Source organism: Xenopus laevis, chromosome 8S, assembly GCF_017654675.1.
Source record: "Xenopus laevis strain J_2021 chromosome 8S, Xenopus_laevis_v10.1, whole genome shotgun sequence".
Classification (NCBI taxonomy): Eukaryota; Metazoa; Chordata; class Amphibia; order Anura; family Pipidae; genus Xenopus; species Xenopus laevis.
The window spans coordinates 34,793,287-34,819,630 of NC_054386.1; the positions used below are offsets into that span (position 1 = coordinate 34,793,287).

The 26,344-nt window shown below is 43.3% G+C and overlaps 1 protein-coding gene across 4 annotated transcripts; it reads right to left on the reverse strand.

Annotated features, from left to right (window-relative positions):
* Nucleotides 1-622: 622 nt before the first annotated feature.
* On the reverse strand, nucleotides 623-26,236 carry kdm5c.S (lysine demethylase 5C S homeolog). Of its 4 annotated transcripts, none has more exons than XM_018232728.2 (28): nucleotides 26,027-26,236; nucleotides 24,513-24,865; nucleotides 18,303-18,380; nucleotides 17,511-17,633; nucleotides 16,860-17,030; nucleotides 16,640-16,777; nucleotides 16,339-16,404; nucleotides 14,637-14,760; nucleotides 14,191-14,372; nucleotides 13,902-14,060; nucleotides 13,682-13,801; nucleotides 13,130-13,288; nucleotides 12,869-13,050; nucleotides 12,002-12,164; nucleotides 11,429-11,548; nucleotides 10,460-10,836; nucleotides 10,230-10,354; nucleotides 9,767-9,917; nucleotides 9,523-9,619; nucleotides 9,073-9,428; nucleotides 8,846-9,008; nucleotides 8,121-8,300; nucleotides 7,661-7,801; nucleotides 7,035-7,559; nucleotides 5,802-5,856; nucleotides 5,518-5,720; nucleotides 4,762-4,983; nucleotides 623-1,421 (listed from the first exon to the last, which is right to left on the reverse strand). In XM_018232728.2, the coding sequence occupies exons 2-28, from the start codon at nucleotides 24,663-24,665 to the stop codon at nucleotides 1,410-1,412; spliced, it is 4,545 nt and encodes a 1,514-aa protein (XP_018088217.1). In that variant the 5' UTR covers nucleotides 24,666-24,865; nucleotides 26,027-26,236; the 3' UTR covers nucleotides 623-1,409. The 4 variants fall into 4 exon arrangements, with proteins under 4 accessions (XP_018088217.1, XP_018088218.1, XP_018088219.1 ...); XM_018232729.2 differs by having other exon boundaries at nucleotides 8,846-8,984; nucleotides 26,027-26,232; XM_018232730.2 differs by lacking the exon at nucleotides 16,339-16,404.
* Between the last annotated feature and the right edge of the window lie 108 nt (nucleotides 26,237-26,344).

The window sequence follows — 26,344 nt, forward strand, 5'->3', positions numbered from 1 at the left end:
TTCTGCGTGTGGTTTCCTGGGGCTTGGCCAAGCAAAGAGCCAGGTGCAGGTAGGAACACCTTTACTTTGCAGTTGGCCGACTCAACCAATAGCAGCACACAAAACAGGTATTGCATCTACTGCCTGTTTTCTTACTCCAAACCAGCTTGTAGATCAGTTTTTTGTGTAAAGTGACAGTTTGGTGTTAGGGCAGGATCTGCTCAGTGGTGCAAACTCTTTCCCCAGAGGCACACGCACAGGTGCTGCATTTACTTCTCCTACAGGCTAGACAATGTGGATCATTAGGTGATGGGTATTGACTGCTGTTATATGGGAAGGACCAATATGGCAGCAACAAAAACTATGGGGTAGTTTCCTTGCACTGTTCTGCCTAGTACACTGATAAGAATCTTGGTGCATATTAAACCAGGTACTGATCAGATGCACAGGGACATTAGGCAGGAGTGGAATGCTTTATTCCTTTATACAGAAGCTGCCATGTTTGTTGGCTGTTGCAAACGGCATCAGTAAAGATCAGGAAAACATGGCAGCTCCCAATTGTAGCCTGCAGCAATACAGATGCCCACGGCTGGACAAACTGGCACCTCAGTGTCACACTACAATGGAAAAACAAGAGAGGCACTTTCAAAAAACCTCTACGTTTATTTCTACCTGTCAGAAAAAAGAACCCTCCAGCTCGGAGTTAATGACATTTTTTGTACATTTTTTTTAAAAAAACCTTTTTTTTTAAACAAAGTGTTCCGAACAAAGTGAACATGTGACTTGGGTTGGGGTGCGGAGAACCTGAATAAGGGGAGACAGAGGGAAGGGCTGGGGCAATTCGTGAGAGTCCGATAATGAGAAGGGAATAAATAAACTAAACATGTCCCACCATAACCATTGCTACCCCCATAACCTCGTCTTCACTCGCTATGGCACTGGGGGATGCCCAAATGCTGGTACTGGACACCTAGTAAATAAAAGTGTGCGTTCCCAGTTCTGTGTCTGGAGGTAGCGAAAATGTCCCCCTGTATCCCCTCTACAGGCAACTCGCTCATGGTGCAGGGTCTTCCTTCGCTGGGAATTATTTGCTTGATGATACACTTGGAGGAGAAGCAAAGTCTTTCCCCTCGCTCACCCAGAATCCTTCAATCCATAAAAGAGCAGCAAGTGGTTCTGCTTTCTGTCACAGTCAGGCAGCACCAGTTAATACAATACACCCCCCAGATTGAGGAATATGCCCCCCCCCTCAGACAGGAGGGAGTAAAAACAGAACAGAGAATGCAGTGTAGAAGGGAGGGGGCACCTTGTTTTGTTTTTGGCCTCCCATACATCCGCCTCTCACTATTCTTTAGCGAGGTAAAACTGAGCGTCCATCTGGAGAGGAGTCACTGTCCCAGCATCAAAGGATCACGCTCCCTGGCCAAATGTCACAAGCGCTTCTGCATGGAAACAAATGCACATATATTAGCACATGAAGCATATTGATGAACACTACAGATTTAACACCATACTACAAGGAGAACTAAAGCTTTACTAAAGAAGTAGCTAGAAATGTTGTACATTATGTTTTGGGCTTCTGTACCAGCCCAAGGCAACCATAGCCCTATAGCAGTAAAGATCTGCATCTCCAAAGATGCCCCAGTAGCTCCCCATCTTCTTTTCTGCAGATTCACTGCACATGCTCTGTGCTGCTGTCACTTACTGAGCTGAGGGACCCACTCACAATATATAGTACACAAAATATAAATGTCACAATATAAGGCTGATTAGTAATTAATACAGATAATTACTACATGTCCACAAAGAAACCAGTGCAACTTGCATCAGCTTTTAATAATCAGCCTTGTTGCATCAGCTTATATTACCGGCAAACCTCATTTTCTGCTGGATAATTTGTGACGACCCCTAAGCTTAGCTTCTCAACAGCTGCACCGAGCCCACTGAGCATGTGAGTGTCACAGACACTTTCCAAGATGGTGACCCCGTGACAAGTTTGAAGTCCTGGATCATTGCTGCTATTGAGTAGCTGAAACTTTAGGCTGGTGCAATAAGTTCAGTATATAAAAGATGACATTTTTAGCCACTCATTTTTAAGGGTTTAGTTCTCCTTTAATGTACAGGTATTCCATATAAAGTCCATATAACATATTCCACAGCGCTGTACAACAGGAGGGTGTGATATCCTGATAGAGGAAAAGAAAGGGCCCCGCTCAAGCTTGTCTCGGTGTATGGAGCAGTATTTCTGGGTTCCATTTTTGGGGCAAGAAATATCAATCCTCTCCCTGGGTATCGTACTTGCTTATTAGATATGTGATAGGCAGCAGCCATGTTGTTAGAAGTAAAACTTTCAGATACAGAGATGTGTTTGAGGTTAAAGCCCATTACATGTAAGGAAATGAACATGCAGATGGGGTACTGTTCAGTGTCAGTGTGAGTTCAAGGCTGAGTGCACAAGGCAACGAGAACATGAAAGGCGGCACAGACTGCTGTGCCAAATGGCTGTGTAACTGGATATTGTTCCCTTGACTCGGCTTACAGCCCGGCCTCAGGGCAATTCAACTTGATCCCTTCCCAAATGGTATCTGGGCTCGGACTCAGTTCCCTGAGAACTCCAGCAGAACTCTATTAAATGGGGTTTACATAGGACTGAAAATAATGACATTTTCTTTTTGTTTTAAAACGGAACCTCAATTCTGCAGAGCAAGACATTGGCTGAGCTTTTAAAGTAGCAACTTCCTTTTAATATATAACATGCCTTATCGAAAGAGTAGTATTTCAGCAGTGACAAAGTTTATTGGATTAAAAGAAAATATGAAATATGCATCATAACAAAATTAGACAGGTGCATAAATGTGGGCACCCCAACAGAGATATTACATCAATACTTAGTTGAGCCTCCTTTTGCAAATGTAACAGCCTCTAGACACCTTCTATAGTCTTTGTGTCTGGATTCTGGATGACAGTATTTTTGACCATTCGTCCATAGAAAATCTCTCCAGTTCAGTTAAATTTGATGGCTGCCAAGCATAGACAGCCTGCTTCAAATCATCCCATAGATTTTCGATGATATTCAAGTCAGGGGACTGTGACGGCCATTCCAGAATATTTTACTTCTCCCTCTGCAACCGAAGAAGGAGCATAGCAACCCAAAACAGAGAAGGAGTCTCTCAAACCCCTCAAAAACGGTTAAACTTGACAAGAACAAACTCCCAACATGGCATAACTATTTGATCAACCCGAGGTGGTCTTAATTTTCATTGTAGATCATTTTGAGGATTCCTTTTGATGATTCTTGGCAGAAGTGCCAGTGGGGGAAATACCTCGACCATGGCAAAGTCCCATGGGAATACCAGAGCGTCCACTGTGTGGGCTTGTGGGTCCAGACTTCTTGCAGCGAACTTTTGGTTGCATCGGGATGCAATCAAGTCAACCTCTGGCAATCCCCACCTCTCCACTATGAGTTGGAAAACTTCCTGGTGTAGACTCCACTCTCCTTGGTCCAGTGTCTCTCTGCTCAGGTAGTCTGCCATCAATTGTCCACACCTGGGATGTGTACCGCGGAAAGGACTGGTACGTTCTCCTCCCACGTTATAATCTAGTTTGCTTCTTTCCAGGTGCCCACCTGGTGGTTGACGTATACCACCGCTGTCACGTTGTCTAACTGTATCCGCACTGCCTTCCCTTGAAATAATGGTGTGAATTGCTCCAGAGAGTATAAGATCGCTCTTAGTTCTAGAAGATTGATGAAGAGTAAGCTTTTCTTCCTGGTCCCAACGGCCTTGGACAGTTTCTTGGCCTAGTACTCCTCCCCAACCTTTTAGGCTTGCGTCCGTTGTCACCACTGTCCAGTGGTGGTTGGGGGAAGGGTTTTTGCGGCGTCATCCTTTGTGGGTGGATCCACCAGTCGAGGGAAAGCTTGACCTGTTCTGGCATTTTTTTTTTTAACTGATCTAGGTCTTGCCGATTCTTCCTTTGGTGTCTCAGTATCAGGTGCTGAAGGGGTCTGGTGTGGAACTGGGCATACAGGATTGCTGGGAATGATGCCACCATCGTTCCCAATGTCTGCATGGCATACACCCAGACACGGGTGAATACTGCTGGCGCAGCCTCCGGGGGGAGAAGGAACTCATCGCAGGGAACTTGAAACAAGCCTGCAGTCCTCCGTAGAGCAAAAGGGCTGGTGGGCAGATATCTATAGGCTTCTGAACCTATTCAGCTTCTTTGGCATGATACTAACCACTTGTAGTCTGTGTCTTCTCCTTCTCAGGACACTAAAGTAACTGGATATAGTAGGAGGAGGCAGGGGGATGAAGCCCAGAGCAGGAGGAGGAGTCACATTTAACTTGTAGTGTCCATTCTCCAGCTTCATCCCCATGGTGCCTGTGTCCCCCAATTAGGCAATCAAAATTTGGGTTCAGCAACAGTTGGAGAGCCATACTCTATGTAGGGGTTTAGAAGCTACAGAATCTCCAGTATATGCTTATTATAATACAAGTAAATGGCACAAATTCTCTGCCCCCTAGTAACAGTAAGTAAAATGCCAAATGGATGTTCTCTCTATAGGCAATAGAGTAAATAATGATTTTAGAGGCCACATCAACTAATATTTAATAATGCTGGAGTTTCAGCCAAGCCTGACTAGTTGGCATTGGTTCAGGGACACATGTGACTGTAGATTCAGAGTCGGTGTCTCAGTGATGGATGGTGTATAGAGAGCAGGTCAGGGCTGATGACGTACAAAGTTGATCTCATTGGGATTTACAGTTCCATTAGGCTCACCTCTCCTCCATTCTGGCTGTATTCACTCCCTCCCTTCCTGGGGCTCTCCTTATCAGAGAGGGTCTCCTGTGCTCGGATGTCGCTGCGGCACCTCTTTGGACCCAGCTCCTCCTTTGGGAGAATGGGTGGAGAGTAGCCATCGTCCCGCTCGCTCCTCCTTTTTTTCCGCCTTTCTGGGTCTTTGCCTTTTTGCAGAGCCACCCTCCGTTCACACCTCTCAATCTGTTAAAGGGAGGGGATAGAGACAGCAGATATTCATTTTCACCTTCTATAGAATATAAAGGGGAACAGACCCTTTTTGCCCTATAGTTCCACAATATTTAGCCACCAGAAGGAACCAATGACACAAGCTATCTTACGTTACAGTGGATGAGAATCTTACCATCTATGCTCAACTGGACCAAACAAGGAGAAAACGATCACATCACGTGTGCCATTGGCTGAACGTTTTTCATAATGCAGCCGCAGGCCAATCACTGGCATTGTTACAGACCCCCTGAACAAATGCTGAGCACTGAAATACTATCATCATAGGTTGGGTCACACAAATACTGCAAACTCTTACAGCCACTCCACTATACAGAGTGGCTCTCTCTATGGAGAAACTAAATAGCCCTACAGGTGTGTGCTGCTTGAACAAGGCTTTGAGTTACCCCTTTATTTTCAGGCTTGGCGCCCCCCCCCTTCCCCAAAACGATTCCCTTTCTTGTCCCAAATGCACGTGAAGTTTGAAGATACACTAGTGAGAAGGCTTACCTCTATCAGGGTGCGCAGCCGGTCTATACAGGGAGTCTGTGATGCCAGTAATAATCGCCAAACGCTTGCTTCTTCTTCCAGCGTCACCTCTAGAAGGTCCCCCTCCAACATTAGGTCTTCCAGTAGTGCTCGTGAGCCCAGCGACAACTCTAGAACTGCTGCCTTTTCTATACGTGGGAGCAGGGCAGCCATTGCATCTAGATCTGAGGCATAGGGAGGGGTATAAGAACATGAACAATACAAAGGAGGCCTAAATTGGTACATGGCAGAGAGGGTTTACTTACCAGGCATTGCGCAAGTGCCATTTTCAGAGTGACTGTTTCCATTCCCATGTGAAACCTGACAATGATCAAACTATCCAATTAGATAAGAGCAAACAGTGCAGAGAATAGGGGACAAACGATAAGCAATGGGGGATGGAGTGAAACACTTGCTAAAAAGGCATCCGGCCCTTTCTTGAAGCCATCTGTATCTGCCATTACAACCAGTTTAATCCCACAATTTTGCACTCACTGCACACCAACCTTTTCCAACATGGGCAGAATAAATATAATTTATATTTCTTTGTTGTATAAAGTATTTTTTTCCTTCAACACTTACTATCTACTTGTTAATTAGCTGGGCCAGTTTAACTAGATATAAACTCAATAATAACCTTTGTTTTGGCTGTTTTAGCTTAAAGATAAGCCTTCTGCCTTGAAACTAACAGAGGGGCCCTGCACAAAAAGCTTTGCATGAAGAAGATGCCATCATGCTGTATAAAGTATATAATTGTTACCCTACAGTTTCTTGTTTTACCTTTAGCAAAACAAAAGATTTGTGAATGTGTCATGAGCAAAAAAGGGGCTCTAAAATAGAACCCTCCCTACCTCTAATTGGTCTGTTTTCCAAGCTTAAGATAGCCATACACACCCTGCCCAAATTAGACAAGTCATACAATATCCTGCTGATTGGCTTAATCAAGGGTTGTCCACTTTATGGACACCAGGTTCTGGGGTCTGACTGGTTGTTTCAGCTTGACAGCAGCAGCAGTGTGGGTGCATCCAGAAGTGGGCAGGACCTGGATATATCAAGGTAAACTTGGGTGCATCTAGCAGTCAGTGTATGGCCATAAGCCTCCAAAATTTCCATTCATGTACCAACCAATCAGCCCATTATGGACAATAGACCGCAATAAACAAATTTTTCCATTTTGGCCTACAAAATGTGGTGCCAGAACATTAGAGCGCAATGAAACTGCACTCTGATAGAGTTCTGCAAAGGCAGCTTAGTGAATAAAATTGGAGGCTCTATTATAAGGGTAGAACTGAATAGCTATGATGTATAGGCCTCACATAGAAATGATCACCATCAGTAGTATCTAAATAGAACACTGCATGGCAAACTGTGTGATACACATGGAGCACTTACCGGTATCTCACCTAACTGACAAGACGACATTGATTCAAGCAAGCACTGTGGCTTACAGTTGATGTCAACAGATAAACACAAGTGTGTCCTATCCTCCCATAACTTACAGGGTTCTGTTCATTCCAGGTTGTCTCTCTCAGTGCATGTGGATCTTTACAATGCTGCTGCATTCTTTGCCTGCGCTCTGCAAGTGCTGTTGCTGCAGAAGAAATTTCTGGTGTGGCAAGGACCCTGCGAGCCCGATCCTGCCAGCTCATGGCTCGCTCTGTTAAACACTGTAAAGCTTCCCCCTCTGGCAGCCGCACAGGCAGTTTCTGGAGGGCCACCAACAGAGAGAGGATGGTCTGTAGCCGAGGTCTACGGGAGCGCACACAGAGTGAGCACAAGAAACGGCTGTCCCATTCCCACCAAATAAGTGATGGAAGAGTGTGTGCACCGTGGTGATTTGAGAGCCTGGGGCTGGGCACACACAGCCCATGGAATAAGTCTTGGCACATCTCACATCTCAAGATGAGCTCATCTGGCAGCTCCCCACAAACACATACACAGCCTCCTTCCACAGAGGAATTCATAGCACGTAACCTAAGGATTCCAGCCTTCTCTTTTTGCTCCCCTTCTTTAAATGCCAATACCTGGAAGAAAACAAAGATTACTCAATCTTAACCTTTAGGAATGGCTCTGTATGAACCAGTGATGCATAGTTACCCTGGGTAAAATCACAAAAGGTACTCACTATACAACCAGGGTCCCGCAGGTCCTGCGCAGACAACCCAAGGCTCTCAATGTCCGACCTGTACAAGCCCTGCTCCTTTTCTCTCTTCCATCGAGACCTTTTTCCAGTGTCTGAGCAAACATCTGCACTTGGACAAAGCACCTACAGAAATAAAATGCAATGCATATTAAGTCTTAACCATGCAAAAATATTATTAAAATGTATGGTAATGACAATTTTACATTTCCAGGTTTCAGTTTGCACTGTTTCTGCACTGTGGGTGAAGCAACAGTGTAATGTCCCCAGCACAGAAAGAGATGAACAACAAGAACTACACAAATGAAGAAGCTTAGCCAAGGCAAAGTAAACAGAATAGTCTGTTTAACATTTAACAGAATATGATTAAATTGTGTGCGTAAAACAGTGTTGAAAGGTAGTTAGGAGATTATGTTACTTAGATGGCATTAACAATGGCCTTTACCTCCAGGAGGGTGTAGCAGGAATTCTTCTTGAGGAACGTTTTTGATGCTTTCTCCCTCCAGGAATGAGCTGCTGCCACTTGCACCTCCAGCTGATGAAGTTCTTCCATTTTCACTGGGAGATCCCTGCCCACCGCCACCAAACCCTCCAAGTCATCTAAGCATGGGTAGTGATCACCACTCTGCAGGAAACCATGTGCAGAGAAGCATGCAGTAAACACATACACCGAACACTGTGCACGCTTCACTAATTCCAGAAGGAAGAAACTATAGCATCATATTTATAGCTTAATATAATATACCCCTCATTCTGCACAGTTTATAAGTCGAAACACCACACTAGACAAAACCTTGGGGCTCCCATGGTTTACACCGAAACATTGCTTAACAATGTTGCACCCTCTATATCTCTGTAACATACCGATGGCTGCTGGCACACATAGCACCCTCACAAACTACACAGAGAAACCCCACAGGTATAAAATCACATCCTAATGAGAATTGCTCAATCTCTCTGCCAATGCTATATAGCTAGCCACACGGGCATTCCCCCCCCCCAGAAAAGATGGCAACCCTAGCTATAGCCCCACCTTCCATTTTTCACAGGTGTACCCTGTTAACAACAAACATTTCTAGGACCAAACTTCACCTAAAATCAACACAGCACCAAACACAAGGCAATACAAATAGGTCCATATTCAATGCCGATGCCACCCATGTTCCTCACCTGTATCTCCTCCACATCGGCACTCCAAGCCCTGGCTTTGCAGAGAGCATCCTTCAGGCTCAGGGTGTTCGGTAACAGCACTGGAATATGTTCTGCTTCTTTTATGATGGCTTCTAACATAGCAGGAGGGTGCTTCTGTCTGCAGGGGGCAAGTAAAGAAGAACTAAGAAAGAGAAAAAAAATCAATGGCAGTAGGTAGGTAAGAAATGGATAATAACAGCTTGTACCTTGCCTCCAGACACATCTGGGCCTTCTCCTCCCAGCGCAGAGCAATAGAGATGAGCTCTTGCAGTTCACTTTGTGCCTTTTCTACAGCAGGGCTCTCTGCCACTTCTTCAGCTTCCTTTAACAGAGAGCGCATCTCTTGAAGTGTGCTTGAAGGCCCTGAACTCAGTGCTGTGCGTACTCGCTCCAACCACTCTCCCTGTCTCAAATGTCTTTCTATTTGCTTGACCGCTGGTAGTTCCACCATCACAGCCTGGCATCGCTCTAGTACCTCACTTAGCTGGGAGGCGCTATCGGGTAGAGCATGCAGGCATTTCTGTGCTTCCTCCTGCAAGATCTCTGCCTGTTCTTCTAAACGCTAAGAGGGGGCAGAGATGGGACTGTCAACATAAGAATCAGTACAATATAGAGAATAGTAAAGTGTGGAGGACATAAGACCAACTGCTTGATACCTGAAGCTGTGAAAGTTGTGGGACAACGCAAGAGACAGACTGAATGCGCTGAACAAGTTTGATCAAACTCTCGAAAGAGATCACTGTAGAATGACTCCTATATGTGAGAAAGATCATAAGATGAGGCACTGAGGAGCATAGGCTCACCCAGAAAAGGATAGGGACTCCTCCTTACACAGTATGTTGACACAAATGAAGCAACCAACACCGACCAAATCTTCCCAGACAATGCACAGTTACATACCTACTAGCTTGGGAGTTGCCCAGTACTTTCTTTGCTTCTGCAATGCAGCTTTCAACTTCTTGGATGGAGCACCTCAATAGCTGCAGATGCTCATTCTCCACAAATTTTTTTTCCAAAGCCTCAGCTTCCAGAGCCTTTAGATCCACCAGTTCTAAGGCAAATAATGAACATGAATGTTACCAGGTTAATAAAGAGCATAGCCTGCATTACCTCTGGTAAAAGAGAGTAGTCTCAATACACACTCTCTGTGTAACTATCTTGGTTTTTTGTTTTGGCTTCAATGTGGAGATTAGGTGATTAATGGATGCATAAAATTTTCTGCACCTTTCTTGAAACCCACTGCCTTATGGGTATAAACAAGAAACTGTACAGGATTCACAAGGTGTCCATTCATCACTGGTTTCGGTAGTATGGAGAAATGGAGCCAGCCATATATATTTATAATGAGCCAGTTGCCTTGTACCTTTCTTTGTTTTCCCATCTAATTCTATAGCTTGGCGCACTTTATTAGACCACGTGTCAAAGGACTCTGCTCGACCTTTCAGCTTATGTAACATGGCCGGAAGCTCATCTAGGGTGTAGCGATACCTGAGGAGCAAACAAACAATGTACAAAATGAAGACCTGAGTCTCCAAATTATACCTCCATATTATCTAGGACAACTAAGCAGTGATTATTATCAAGGAGTCTTACCTGAGATATTGACGAGATGGTGGGCAGTGGCACAAGTCCTCAATGTGGTACAAGCACACCAAGCCCTGAGGGCAGTCATAACATGCCAAAGCAGAGAGGAAGCAAGTGGTCTTGCACTTCTGGCATTGCCTTTCATCATCAGGAAGAAGCTCAAAGGCTTCCCTTTCTGCCTCTGTGACACCCTGTTCCAAAAGGGCTTTGCGCAGCCGCCTTTCTTCCTGTACCAACAGAAACATCTCTTTGTGTACAGCAGCTGCCAAGCTCATGTCCAACCTCTCGGGACAAGCAGCCATCTTGCAAATCAGCTCCTCATGAGAGAAGACACAGTATCGCCGCAACCTCCGGTAATGCTCGATACACTTCCTTCCGGTTGGGAGCTGGGTACAAGTGAGAGGGAAGCAATCAGGTATAGTCTGGCAGATATGCATATATTATGTTCATTCACCAATGCATATGCACCAGTGCCTATAAAAACGGAGGGTGCAGATAACATATTTATACACTGCAAAATATCAGCTTTATGACAATTTTTAGGTTTATTCTATTTTCAGCTCCCGGCAACATGTAGCTACCAGGGGGTGGGAGCATTTCTGCCATCAACAATCCAGTGCTCACCATGTGACTATGTACACAGGTGATACTTATATCGCCTTATATACATTTATTTTATGATAAAAAATTCCTATTTTTATTCAAAGTAAGCCAGGAGAGAGGACATCTGCGGAGTCATCGGCTATCAAAAAGTAAACGAATCAGAATGGTGTACTGTTTGCAGGCTTCCCAATTTCATATATAAACCCCAATGGTTCCAAGTTCCCCTTATAAGTTTAGAAACAAACCTATGAGGGATCTTAGAGAGCAGCTGCCTAGACCACAGAATCTACACTGTTGGCCCTGATCTTTAGACACAAATATAAGTTTTCTAGGCACAGTGCAAAATGCTTTGGGCTTCAGGATCTATTCACTTACCCAGTCAGCAGTGCAGAAGTTGACTGCCTCTGCAAAGTTGTAGCCTTGATTGAAACCGCTGTGATAGGCCCTTGGGAATGTGATGACAAACTCCCCTGCACACTGATTAGTGCGCACCACCTGCAGAGATATTGAGCCAAGAACAAATATTTAAAGAAAAGACAGCAGGGGAGGACAACATAGGTTATTGCTAATCTTGCATATAAATGCATTCTCCAACAGGTTAAAAATGCTATAGTTCCTTCCTAAGGTGTCCTTCCACCCTTCCCTACTATCTTCACTCTGCTATATTTCCTGCTTCTTATTGTAACACTCCTGCCAATCCAACCCCTGCATGACTGCACTTTTTTAGCCACCAGCTCTTCCTCCTAGTATTCCTCTGTAGATGTGTCATTGTTCTTTGCTTTGCTCCCATCTTGTCTTCTGTCTGTCACAACCCCATTTTAACCATCTGTAGTTGCCACAAATTTGCTTCTGTCCGATGCATTACTAAAACTGCAAGAAGACATTAGGCAAGTGGCTACAGAAGGTGAATGTATGTATACAAATGAATGTATCAAAAAGGACACTGACCGGCACGCCATGTGCCATGAGGGTGTTGGGGTTCATGAGTGTGACCAGCTGATGTAGGAGGTCTGGTTGACTTTCAAAAAGCTCTGGTGTCAACTTCTTCATTACACCTTCAAGTTGCTCAGCCGCTGAGGATGGCACCCCATACCAGGTCTTGGGCTCCCCCCTGAAAAGTTTGCAGAAACAGAATGTAAACAAATAGGATTGTTTCAGCCAAGCAATGGCTGCTATGGGATTGCAAAGAAAACTCTATGATACTTCACATCTCAAATAATGTGCTCTGTCTGGCACCTGCAAGATTTATTTCATGATTCACTCAACCGAAAACATGGCTAACTTCCACTTCTGCTATATTTAAATTCAGAGCAATGTTGCAGGTGCGGTACAAAAAAATACATCTATTCCTTTGGGCAAGTAAGGGGACATTGTATCCCCAGAGATATGTAGTGTTATCAAGCTTAATTCTGCTTTATGTTTCCTGACAGCTTAATTTTGCTGTATTTGCATAGTCAAGAATAGTATGAGTGTTTTCTTCTCGACAAGGAGAAGCATTATGGGGCTGCTCAAACATTTCTGAGAATGCAGAAGTAAGAAAAACATGCCAGCTGTCATAAATCTATGAACTGGAATCATGTTCTACACAAGTGCAAGTCCTATTGTTTCAGAGGGCAAAGCTGGGGATGGAGGAGGCTTGCCATCTTCCTTTAGCTGTCCTACCACCTGGAATAAGGAACTTTGCCCCAATGCACCTATGTCCCCCAAAGAATTATGAGAAAATACACCAAGTCATAGACGACTGAATCAAAATAAAATGCTTAAGCATTTCTTAAAAGAACAATAACTTTGGGAATGAATCCGAGTGATACTGACCAATGAAGGTAGTTTATGGAATAACTCCAGTGATCCTCAATGTGCCAGCAGAATGCAGAGAACACCATTCCAACATAAAGCCAGGGCACCTTCATGCCAGAAATGTCAGCATTTATGTGACATAGCACAGACTGCTCCAGTACTGGCATCACATTCAAATTCCACCCACCGGTTGCATACGACTGCAGGAGGGATAGCGAAGCATTAGAGATCCAGACAGTTAACTCAGCAGTAGGCCAGGGTAGGATCAGCAAAACTAACCTTTTCCTCGGGGGAGAGTTCTGTTTTCCCATCCAACATGGGGAAACCACTGCCAAACTCTTTGGAGTGAATGTCTGCTCCATACTGGACTGTAACATCTTCCTCTATGCTATTAACCAGGCGCCAAAACTCCTTCTCCACCAGCTCCGTCGGGACCATCTACAATAAATACTCAGACTATTAAAGCGTTAATCTGCACAGGATAAAGGATACAAATTACATTGTCATATTATAGTTCCAGCTTTAGAAAAAAATAAAGGACTTAAGTATTAAGGATCGACCTAGGAAAGCCTGAAAGACTCCCAGCAACTCAACCTTATTTTCTACAACTTCCTCCTAACTACCAGGAAGATAAACTAACACATTTATCAAAGCAGACAGAAGTGTCAATTTGTCAGGATGTGTCCGACTGCTTTGAGCAGTCAAATACATTCATTTTCTAAGGGTGTCAGTACTCAAAAGAGCTCAGGAGCAGTTATAACACCAGAGCTGCAAAGGCTGCACCCTCTGTTGTTGTCATTAGCACTTAGCTATACCAAGTGTCATACTCACATGTACTGGCATGTTAAAATAATCAGCTTTAAATGCATCAGCCATCTCCCCGAAGCTTTGTAGTGTGTACTCTCGTGTTGCTTGCTCAAACCCAAATGTTTCAGGGGGTCGCTTGCACTCCTAATGGAAACAATATGAATATGTATAGATGAAGCAGCGCATAAATGCAGAATTGTTCACTATAAATAGCACTATTAAAAAAAAAATAGTTGCCACTTACTGCCATGACACATTTGGGGCAATGCCAGATACCCTTTGGGGGTTCAGTAAGAGGTGGAAGTAGGCAGAAAGTGTGATAGTTGTCGTCACATCCGTCACACAGTAACAATCTGTCATCATCATCACCGCGGGAACAAATGCGACAAATGTAGGTGTCCACCTTCAATAGAAAGGGCACATAATTTAGGTAACAGTGGAGCAATGGAGAGGTTTCTAGAATTACTGGGGGGGGGGTCTTTACACATTAGATAATAAGAGAGGCCAAGTAAAATGCAAACGCAAAGTCTTACAAACTGATTGGTGTTGGTGATGGTGTTCCTTCGTAGCTTCATGGTCATCTTAGTACAAGGCTCTGGGCTAAGGGAACGCTCTGATTTCACATGCACATGAACTTCCCCTGGCTCTCCACGGCCTTCCACAGCAAACTCTTCCTTAACCACAAGTGTCAGAGGGCATTCTGGGATATCACCGTCTGGAAAATCAGGAAATAACCTAAGATCAAACTGCTTCCTTTTCGCTTTTTACTCTTGCCGTTTTAACTTGGCAGAACTTTAAGGCTCTGACCTACAAGTTACCATTCTTCCCTGCACTTATTGCGTCTTCTTTAAAAGGCATCGTCCTGAAGTCTGCCCTGTTAATCTTATTATCCCCACCAATCACAGTTGGACTGGATCTGCAGTCCAGAAATTGCTGTGGGACTGGGAAATCCCTGCATACAAGTTATACAAATGCTCACCTTTCTTGCGCAAGTTCTTATTTTTGGCCATCAGTCCCAATCCCATCATCTTGGGGCCTGCACCATATATCTGGAGCTTTTTCAGCTCTGGATTCTTCTCAATGTCCTCAACAGTTGGCTCCGGCTTTAAGAATAAACAGTGGACAAACTTGAGCAAGAGAGACAGATGCAGGATATACAAAAACCTACAAATTTAAGAATAGAAGAAAAGGAGTCCTTCATAGAACAGTGCAGTATTTATCTCTGCAATGTAAGTCTGCAGCGCTCTAGAACTACCCTAGTAGTTGTGGTCTTACTTATGCACACTAACCAGGCAACCTAATCAAAGCTTAAGGGTGGTGGCAGAGTCACCCAGCGTCAAATCTCAACTGCGGGCGACTAGTCTCCCCTCACTGCCTTCACACCAGCAAGAATACGAATCGATGGCGGGATTGCTTCAGATTTCTTGTGAGGCAACTTTGGAAATCCAATGTGATGTGTGGAAGGCAGTGAGGGGAGATTAGTCGCCCAAAGTAGAGGAGATTGGTCAGATAACTACTATGAATGGGGGGGGGGGTGTCTTGCTCACCACTAAGCTGAAATATTTTCAGGCAACCCTACCCTCCGTGAGCCACAAATTTTAAAGGGGTTGTTCACCTTCCAAAACTTTATTCAGTTCAGTTCTTTTCAGATTGTTCCCGAGAAATAAAGACTTTTTTCAATTACTTTCCATTATTTATTTTTTACTGTTTTTCCAAAATCTAAGTTTAAGTTTGTGTCTCTGGTGTTTCAGTCTGGCAGCTCAGTAATTCAGGTGCAGACTCTAAACTGTTACAATTTTGCAACATTTAGTTGATACATTTCTCAGCAGCATCTCTGGAGTATTAGCAACTATTGTATCAGTTCAAAAAGCTTCCTGTAATGAAATCCACGGATTCTGCTCAGCAGGGACAAAGATAAGAAATGTATTCATTAAAATTCATTAAATTTAGAACAGTTTGGGGGGTCGGTGACACCCCTTTGCCAGAGCTGATTTAGAAGGTGAAAAATAACACTATACACTTCAAGAACAGTCACAAATAGAAACTAATTGGAAAAAGTTGTTACTTCTGGTGATCTTTCTGAAAACAACTAGTTGTTTGAAGGTGAACAACCCCTTTAATTGTATTGATACACAAGGCTTTGATCACTGCAAGGGCTACTTAAACAAAGGTAAAATACACTGCAATGGCAGAGAAAGCGTTTATGGAGCAGGCAAACTACCTCCAAACCTACTCAAGTTGGCAATACATATGGCGACTATAAGGACCACATCAGTACAATGGGTCTCCCATTAAGCAAGGACTACATTGGCATGATTAACCTCGAAGTACAGTATATTTTAATGAATTAAAAAACATAGAGTAAGCAGCAGTGGGGCAAACACCTAACAAATATACCACTGCTCATTAAAGCAGTGAGCAGGCATTGAAGCATACTAGTAGTAAGCACTGCAGGTAGGGAAACAGACAGAAAGAGAAGTGGCAGGCAAAAAGATGCACTCCAATACTGAATTACATACAGCTGAGAACAGTAGAAGACATAAAACATGCAGGATTAAGGTCATTATAAACTGATAAGGGGGGGGGGGGTACAGTCGCCCCTTTAACAATAAACTTCAGAAACCAGAAGGAAACCCAGTGTAGGCAGAATGTGGTAAACACAAATACACAGGATTGTATACCCAGGATGGAGATGTTTCAGTGGGCTGAGAGGAGCTCTGGGTGGCAGGATCTGAGTTCTCAGGATCCTGCATGAAATGACAAGAATAGAAAAGGTGTTGAGACCAAGCAGCACCTGGGAGCCAGGTAAACACTGCAGAGTCCCTTGCACCCTCTTAATAGCACCTTACTGGCATAAATCTGACACTGGCCAGAACCAGATAAGCTGAATAGCAGAAACACACAGTTGTTGAGGTATAAGGTAAATATGGAGATATATTTTAAGGACAGGTAGTAAAGAACCAGAAAGAGAGTTCTGCTGACCTCCTGAGTTAGACGCTTGGCTCGCCGTCCATAGCTGGTAATTTTGGATGGCTGTACAGACTGCCGCAATGGGATACTGTGAGGCTTGTATTCCTTATCCTTCTCCTCATTGTCATAGCGGGGTCTCTCTCTGTAGTCCTAGACAAAGGTCAAATCTCCTTTAGCTGTTCTTAAGGAGCACCTTACCCAGTCACAATCTCTTAAAACCCATGTAGCTTACCACCATGTTTGCCCCTGACTGGTACATATGGAAAGGATAGATGATGCGCTCGTAATGTGAACGTAAAAGCGAGCCAAGGTTTTTCCCTGAGGGGTACCCCATGCGTTGTGCCACGCGTGCCCATCTTCGTTCTCTGCATATTGGCTCATAACCGCCCTCCTCTTGTACAATCTGGTGCATTTAAAAGAGAAAACATGATGCTAATAGTCTGACATTTTCAGTGAGATACAGAAACTTTTACAAAAGGGACACATTCATGTTGCTATTGGTCCTTAATTTCACCCCATCTCTGCCATTTTTTATTTTTTCACCTGCAGCTTTCCAGTAAGGAAATCAAACTGGTATGTGGTTGTTAGAAATCCATTTAAAAACTCTGCAACCAGGCAGTGGTTTGAATGGCAGACTGGAAAATGAGCAAGAAAGGATCTAAAGAGTTAGTTAAGCAACAAACATTAATAGCAATACATATTTGGTTGAAGTGGTCATTGACCCTGGCGACCACATAGCATATAACCGTATATTACATGCTGGAACGAGAGGAGTACAACAGAAAACCAAGTGCATTTGAGTACATGAATTGATTTCTCAGTTAAAGATAAATTGGCTGTCAAGCACAGGCAGCTCCTGTCAGCACAAGAATGGGCCCATTACCTTGTTTAAGCTGTACAGATCCAGTATTCTGCGCTCCACATTTGGGATTTTCAGAGAGGATCCCTGGATCTCCCAAAACTTGGCAATTTGGTCCAAGTAGTTTAGTGTAACTCTAGTCTCTGCCTGTAAGTAGGGAAAGAAAGAAAAATGCTTGTCGGATATGTATGCATGATATCACCAAATGCATTTTGCCATTACTTTCAGATTGCCAAGCGGCAGGCTTATGGCTATGGCACACAGAAAGGGATCTCTGCTGGTAAAAATTCACACAATCTGCAATAAACTTCATTGGGACACGGCTAGCACAGGTATACGATTCTGCCTGAAGCCAACGATTTTGGCAGTAGCTACTACCTGGCTGGGGGGCACCTACGTACCATAAGCCCAAAGGTAATATCACACATCAGGAAAAGACAGGGGTAATGTCACACATCAGAAAAATACTTATTGACAAACCACAGAGAATTGTTGTGAATCGTTGCACACCGTACAATCAATAAGAAAGCCTATGGCACCTATGCCATACTCAGTGGCTTTAAATAGCCCCATTACCAAGCTCAGCAAAACAACCCCCTCTGGTTTTGGTATTTTGTCACGCTTAATGATCAGCTCCTGGATAATTACACCCAACAGTCAAGCTAAGCTTGGGGTGGCATGATTAACTGAACAAATGGGTGCAATTCCCCCAGCCAATTGGAAGATCATGCCAAACTCCAGCCGTGTATAAGAGGAAACCATCCTTATCAGCAACTTAGCACATCCTGCAAAAACGTACAGCCGTGTGTAACTCACTTCAAGTTCATTGAGTCTCTGAATACGTGGAGTGAAGTGAAAGCTGTCAACTTCTACAGCAAATGGTGGCTGCCAGTCCTGCAGAACAAGAAAAACAATGGAGGGTTAGAAGCAGGCTATTGAAAGCTTCACAGAGAAGGATGCAAACAAGTCATAATTACCCCACTTCCCATCAGAAAGTTACAACACACAAGGGCAGCTTATGCAGTTAAGCAGCACTCCAGATATAAGCAGGAGTTTGTGTTTTTGTACAGAGAACATTTTCTTTTGTGTATATCTATACAGTTCTGCTGTCTCGCAGAACTAGGGTATTGTGTTCTGCTCCAACCAACACAGTGTTTCCATAAAGTATGCATGCAGTCTCCTATGTAAGCGTGGGTTTCCTCCTACAGTCCAGAAGCCACCATAGTGGTAGGGTAACTGGCTCTGGGTGATAATGACCCTAGGGCAGGGGTATGCAAAAAGTAGATCGGGATCTACCAGTAGACTTTTAGCTGGTGATCAGTAGATCTCAAGACACGGTCAACAAACTGCTTGACTAAATTAACCTTCTGTTTTTTTCTTTTCATTCAGATATTTATTCTGTTAAAGCTACATAAGAATTTTTTTTAAATATACTAATATACATTCTCTTATAAATTAATATAAAATTTAAGTAATATTTTACATGGCACAAAATGCGAACAGTAGATCATAATGGGATGACATCACTAAAAGTAGACCACGCATTACTAAAGTATGGGCACTCCTGCCCTAGGGTGCACATGCCCATGGAAGGAAAATTCAATGTTAAGCTCTGCTGGGGCAGGCACTGATGAGAATGACAATACAGTCCATCAATTGCAGTACAGAAAAAAAATAATAGAACAGAGGACCTGCCATATATCTTATACACTATAATAAAACAGTAACCAAAAAAAAAAAAAAATCTACCAGTGGGTTAGCACTGTTGGTGTGCAGTACAAGGCCTTATGGTTTGATTCCAGCTAAGGCCCTATCTGCAATGAATTTGTATGTTCTCCCAGTGCTTGTCTGGGTTTCCTCTAGGTATTTTAATTTCCTCCCACACTCAAAAAACATAAAGGCAGGTTGTCTCCTGCTGAAGCTAACCCCTAGTGTGCGTAAATGTGATATGGACTTTGGACTGTAAGCTCTACTTGAGCAGGAACTAATGGGAATGATGTATAATCCTTGTAAAGAGCTGTGGAATATTGAAGGGTTATATAAGAAATAATAATAATTAAGTAATTTCAGTGGATATCGGACTAGCAATATGGAAGCCTCTAATTATATTCACAATCTCAAACATACAAAGGGGAAGGGATGATATTTGTTAAATGCAAATATTTTTTTTGATAACTTTCTTTTTAATTAAGATTTTGTATTTTTTATAAAAAAAACAAAGGAAAACAGAAAAAATGAGCTCTGGTAATCAGAAGTTACACATCAGCATATGTAGTATCATCGGTTTCAACAAGATGGTGTGTAGTATGAATGGAATGATATGAAAGTACAATTCAAAACTAACATAACAATGCAAACCATTTGGGCACATTACATCAACACTGTTTCTGAAATTGGCATATGAAGAGATGCTTCTACCTTGCCACAATTCGTAGCTATGGGTGCAATTGTTGAATGTAGTTAGGGCTCAGGTACTAGTCCTGGTGGCATTTACAACCATCAATTCCCTCTGGCATGGTGTGCTCATATATACCTTGCATTTCTAACATGATGGCATGGGTCACCTCTAGTAGTAAGACAATGTGACAGAAGACAATCTTTTATGACCTGGGTGCAAGATATATACTCCTTTACCTCTAAAGCATGTTAATTAGATCATTCCCACCACCTGGATTATGTCCCAATTGTTCCAGACTTTGTTGAAGAGGTCCATATTGTCATTTCTGAGTGTTGTCAAGTGTTCCATCCTTCTTATATAGTGCATCTTCTCTAAAAAGTCTGCATCTGATGGAGGGAAGAGTGTTTTTTCATTTCAAAGCTATGACACACCTGGCCGCAGTGAGGATTGAGTTTGCTAGTTTTTGGGTTGGGTTATTCAGCTTCGTGATTTTCTTCCCCAGTATGAATATTAGAGGGTCTGGTTCAGGTTCAAACATTAGCACCCTGTGTAGCCAGTATCTCACTCTCTTCCAGAATGCTTGGATTGCTGGACATGTCCAGAATATATATAGTAATGTTTCTTCATGGCCACATCCACTCCGCGGGAACCACTGGGTTCTTGACCAGAGGAGTTAAGTATATTTGGGGGGGCCATTGAGTTTCCACATGGTTTTCTGCCATAGGGATATTGTATTGGCTGTAGAGCATAACATCACTTCTCTCCCGTCTAACGAGAGTGGCCTGCTTGACCACAACCAAGATGCCAGATGTGGGGAGCCAGTGAAATCAATTTCTAGTGTAGCCCACTTTGTTGAGGGGGTAAGATTCACCCAGTCACCCACTTGTTTAATTTGGGCTGCCAAATAGTAATGTGAGATATTTGGGACTGCCAGGCCTCCTGTAAGTTTTGAACAATAAATTGTGTCCCTTGAGACTCTGTGTCTTTCGTTTGCCTAAATAAAATTAAGGATTGCTGCTTGCATGTTTGCAATGTCTGTGTAAGGGACTGGAATTGGGAGTGTATCACATAGCTACAAGAATCAAGGAAATAGGTTAATTTTAACAGAGGCTATTCAGCCCATCCACAAAATAGGGTATCCGTGCCATGTTTTCAGTTTGTTCCGTAATTTGGTTAGGAGGGGTGGGTAGTTTTGTTTGTAAAGGGATGCACAGTCCCTTGCCAGTTGTATCCCCAAGTACTTAAGCGACCTTTCCACCCACCGGTATTGAAAGTTTAACCGCAGCAGCTTAAGTTGGGCGTGCAGGATAAGAATCGGGAGAGCTTCAGATTTTTCCTTATTTATTTTATATCCTGAGGCTTTGTCCATATTCTGCAAGCATGTTGTGAAGGTTAGGGTGAGTAGTTAGCGGGCGGGTCAAAGTCGGGAAGATGTCGTCTGCATAGAGACTTAGCTTATATGTCTTGCCCCTGAGCTCTAACACTTGTATATCTGCGTATGGTCGTATTGCTGCTACCAACAGTTCTATGCTTATAGCAAAAAGCAATGGGGATAGTGGACAGCCCTGTCTGGTGCTATTCTATACCTAAAGGTAGGGTTGCCACCTTTTCTGGAAAAAATGGCCCATAAGAGTTAAAATCATGTAGTAGCACTGGAGGCAGTCAAAAGCCTTTCCAGCGTCTAGGCTGAGGATTAACGTTGGGGTCTTTGTCTTGTTAGCTATGTCTATGAGATCAACCGCCCTACTTATGTTAACCGCTGCCTTCCTGCCCAGGATAAAGCCCACTTGATCTGAGTTTATTAACGTTGTAAGAAAGAGGGTCAGTCTATATATCTTCAGATCTAAGTTCAGGAGAGAAATTGGGTTGTAATTTGCACGTTTCGTGTGGTCTTTCCCTTCCTTTGGCAATAGGGTTATAAATGAGCTGAGGTTTTAAGGGTAGGTGTCCCTTCCATCCAGCTATTGTATAGGGGTAGCAGATATATGTTCAACTGCCCTTTGAAGTTTTATAGTAGTCATATGGAAGGCTGTCTGGGCCTGGGGATTTGTTTGATGGCTTTTGTTTAAGTGTAGACTCTAATTGCTCTGCAGTTACCGGGACATTTAACTGTTCTCGTCCTTGCATACTGGCATACCAAAAATGCTATGTAAAAAGCACTGAAAGGTTGTAAAATAAAATCCACAGATTTTTGTACCAATAAACAGGACATGTCAAAGAGTTGTGCCCTTCATTGCTAGGTCCTTGTTTCACCCTTAGTTAAAGAAAGGAGTTGAGTAATGGACAATGCATTTTTGCTGCCTCAACATATAACTTTATCCAGGGCAGCAAAAATATCAACAATATCTTTCTATGACTGCTGGTAAAATAATAATGTCCAATATAGGTCAGAAGCATCAATATGACCAATGCCGGGCCTACAATGTATTAGGGTCACCAAAACAGTGTGCAGAGATCAAGGAGATTTCCAGAACTAGTCTGATTAGTCGATCCAAAACTGGCTGATGTGATTAATGAGCACCCAGGCCAAGATTCAGATCACATCACATAGTGGCCCTATGCTGCCCATGTGGGAGAGAATGCAATCCACTACACCAGGAGTGCCCATACTTTACTAATGTGGGGTCTACTTTTAGAGATGTTGTCCCACTATGATCTACATACATAAGTGCATTGTCAGCATTTTTTGTATTGCTTAAATATTATATTGATTTATGGGTAAAGTTATATTGCTATATTTAATAAATGTATTATTTATGTATTATTCTGTTATTTTATTATTATAATAATCATTTATTATTATTAACTATTTCTTATGTAACCTTAGCAGAATAAATATCTGAATTAAACAGAATGGTGATTTAGACAAGCTGTAGATCTCAAGACTAGAAAGGATCATGAAATCTACTGATCACCAGCTAAAGGTCTACTGGTAGATCCCGATCTACCTTTTGGGCACCCCTGCACTACACAATGTGTTGCATGCCTCATTGAATTCTTCAATCTTGCCAATCAATATATGAAAAGGCCCAGTGCCACAGGCCATACAAAAATCCAGAAAAGTATCTAACCAATCGCGCCTGTCAGCCCAGCCTGGGCCCGCAAGGAAGTTAGAGATTAATGCCATATTCTGGTCAAATTTTTGCTAAAGGCAGACTGAGCAGAGCTGACTGATGCACCCTGCTTGCCTTTAGAACTGTTTCGGTACTACCTGGTGTCATAAACCCACCATAATAAATATACATAGGATAAGTGCTGATGGAAGCTTCCCAAAGAATTTTTTTTTTTTTTTCTAGAACAGTCCAATTAAAATAAATCAAAGTCGCATAAATCTATTTAAAGATGCTTGCTCTACTTTGACTCGAACATGGGGAAAATGAAACATTCCTACAAGTCCATTTAACCATCACAAAGACTTTCGCAAAAGCGGCTTTAGCCAAAGAGAGGGGGCTGTATGCATTTCTCAGTATGACTTGCCAAGTTTAAAGGAGAAGGCAGTACATTTCTAAGGTAAACGTCCGATTGAGGTTATATGGGTTTATTTGCAAACTCCACCCTTCAAATTCCTAAAGCTATAGCTGGCTCTTAAACCTTTCAAACATGCATCCACCCATGGTGAGAATGGATGACATAACTTGATATTCTAGTAGGACGGCATATGGAAAAGCCGAAATCGGCAAGTTAAAAATCCTGTCCTTCCATAGGGACAGTAGTATGATTGACCATAGAAAGTTTACCATACAACTGCTTTATACACAAATAAGACATGCCTCTACTTCTATCTAGACAAATTATTGAAGACAAAGGCCTATACAGACAAGGAAGATTTAAAAGTTGTTGTTAAGTGACGTAGAAATAAAAGTTGCTGAAGGCTTCACAAAGTTGTAATATTTGGCTGTTATGCCCTATGTCGCCGTCAGTGTGAGCTCTCTGCCTGCCTCGGCTTCCCCTCCTGCTGATCTACAGACAAAGGCCCAGACACAGCAGCCATGTCATACATTGTAAGCAAATACAGGATAGTAACAGGGGGATGGTAGGGATTGGCAATCATAAAAACAACTGCCTGTTCCTCTACAGGCAAAATGACAGAGATAAGGTGTTTCTGACTTGTGATCCTAGGTCTGTCTACATCCTTATCAACATTGTTTTATTGCTTTTAAAGAGATACCACTCAGGAGGATAATGTCCTTCCAGTAGCAGGAGAGATGGACGATGTAAGGCAAAGTGTGGGTATTTTAGTGCAAGTAACACTGAGAGACATGGCACACAACTTAGTTTTGACTTAAAGGGCAATTTTTACTGTTCCTACGAGAGCGCGAGAACTATTACACTATGGTAGAAAGGCCCAGGATACGAGGAAAGGTCATACAGAGATAAAGGAACACATGCCCCTCCCTGGGGCCATCTTGTATGCAGTGGCTTTACAATCTGCTTTACTATTCCTGGAAAGAGGCTTTAAAGAACAGAATTACCCAATTTTTTTTCCATCGTACTTAGGGGTCACATGTGAGACATCTCATTGTATGTCGTATGGACAAAAACTTCCCTTTGAAAAGACCATACACTTCTATATATATAGTACAAGGAAAGGTGATTAAATAGTTTCAGATCAAAGAAAGCATACTCACCGCAGGCGGCCGGATTTTGCATATTCCTGACTTTTCAGCTATGGGCCTGATTTTAGCAATATATCCCAAGGGATCCTCAAACTCTTCCCAGGTAGGCTCAAAAACAGGGCATTCAGGGGGAGGCACAAAGTCTTCAGTCTCCATATTCAACATGTCCCCTTGCCAAACAAGCACGTACTGTAAATCCCAACAAGATAGCCGCCTTGTCTCACAGAGTCATCCTGCAGTCCAGGCAGCAGCATCAACATATGGAAGAAACGGGGGGGGGGGGGGCGGCGGAAGGTCTCAACACGAGCCACTAGGTCTGACACCACCTCATCGACCCTGTGCTACAGATCTGGGGAGTCTTCTGCCTGTTTAAAAAAGAGAAAATGATGTTGACATCAGATCTGTAAATAGTTACATAGAGAATTTCAGTAATACATTTAGAGAAATAGCAGGCTTTCTTTCTCTGGAAAGTTCACCTCCATCCACCCAGGATTTATTTTCATATATAATACCTATAGATAACTGGGTGTTTATTCACAAAGCAGATAGGCCTCATTTTGACAAGCTATGAAAAGTTGGTGCTGTCTAAAGACTCAATACAGACAAATGCAGCCCCATGTGTCTACATCCTACATGCCCCGGCACCACTACTAGGGCGTCACTGCATTACAAGGTCCGGCTGATAATATCGACAGACTGTTCTACAGTTATGCTTAATAATAAATATTTGCCATTTGGAAGTCGCTGGGTACAGTAACCGTTGATTATCACAGGGAACCATAAACATTTCCCTTGTTCACCTCCAACTCATCCGGCTATGACAGAAAGTTCCGAGCCTTGTGTCCTTATCCTTTTATTGACAATACACCCAAACGGCTTGTTAAAACAGGTTTACGAACAGCTTGCCAATATTTCTAGAATGGGAACAGCATGCTTACGACTAGCACTTGGGTAAATACTAATTACCACATTCGGTTGGCATGGTTTCTGCTAGTTTAGTTCTCAGACTGTGTCCCTGGTCATTTCCCACCCTTGTGTACACCATTTTTTTCAGTTAAAAAAAAGAAATGAAGAAATGCCGGCTTTCCTATCCAATTTATAGTTCCACCAGATCATGGAGTACTGGCACATACCAACCATGAACTGGAGAAAGCCAACGTGCGGCCCGCCAGCTGGGGCACTTCTATATCTCCCAGCATCCTCTTGGGCTGGCAGCTCATAGATTTGTGGTTCTAGTGACAGCAGGAATCAATGGGATTGCCCTGAAGGGAGCCCTGTGGTGGCAGAATAGGTAAGAATACAATATGGGTCATTACAAGCAGATGCCCCCTGTGTGACAGGATCACTGTACATGTTTATAGAATATTCTGTAGCTATAAAGCAGTTGTTTGGTTATTTCTTGTTCATCTCCAGAGCCCCCCTCCCCATTAACCCTGTCCTAGCTGTTTATAAATTGATTTATGACTGTGGGAGAACAGATGAGGCAGCATGACTGCTTGGCCCTCTCTACATGCCAGAACACACACCTCCTCCTCCACCTTGTCCACGGGCAGGCCGTTCTGACTGGGTCAATTTCAGCCTTGTTATTGTTGTTTTCCTTCTTCAGAATCGCTTCTCCCCCTCAGCCTGCGCGACAGCCATCTTGAGGACGTATTACTCGTCTCCTTCCGCGCCCCCTCCGGTGACCCCGCCCTTTGCAGGTGTTCTGGTGTCCCTAGCCCAGCGCAGAAAGGTTCACGGTGCAAAGGAGGGTCTACCAAGACCGGCACAAAAGAGGGCTATGTGAAGCAGGGTACGTATAGGGGAGGGGAGTCATGCGGCATAGCACGTTAACGAGTCCCTGC

Bases quoted from the DNA above. Each gene is read 5' to 3' on its own strand.
- kdm5c.S (XM_018232728.2), bottom strand. From the start codon at position 24,665: ATGTTGAATATGGAGACTGAAGACTTTGTGCCTCCCCCTGAATGCCCT. The intron at 17,031-17,510 runs GTAATGGGCCCA...TAAATGCACCAG, and splicing joins ATCTGTACAGCTTAAACAAG to ATTGTACAAGAGGAGGGCGG. The intron at 16,778-16,859 runs GTAAGCTACATG...ACCTTTGTCTAG, and splicing joins AGTCAGGGGCAAACATGGTG to GACTACAGAGAGAGACCCCG.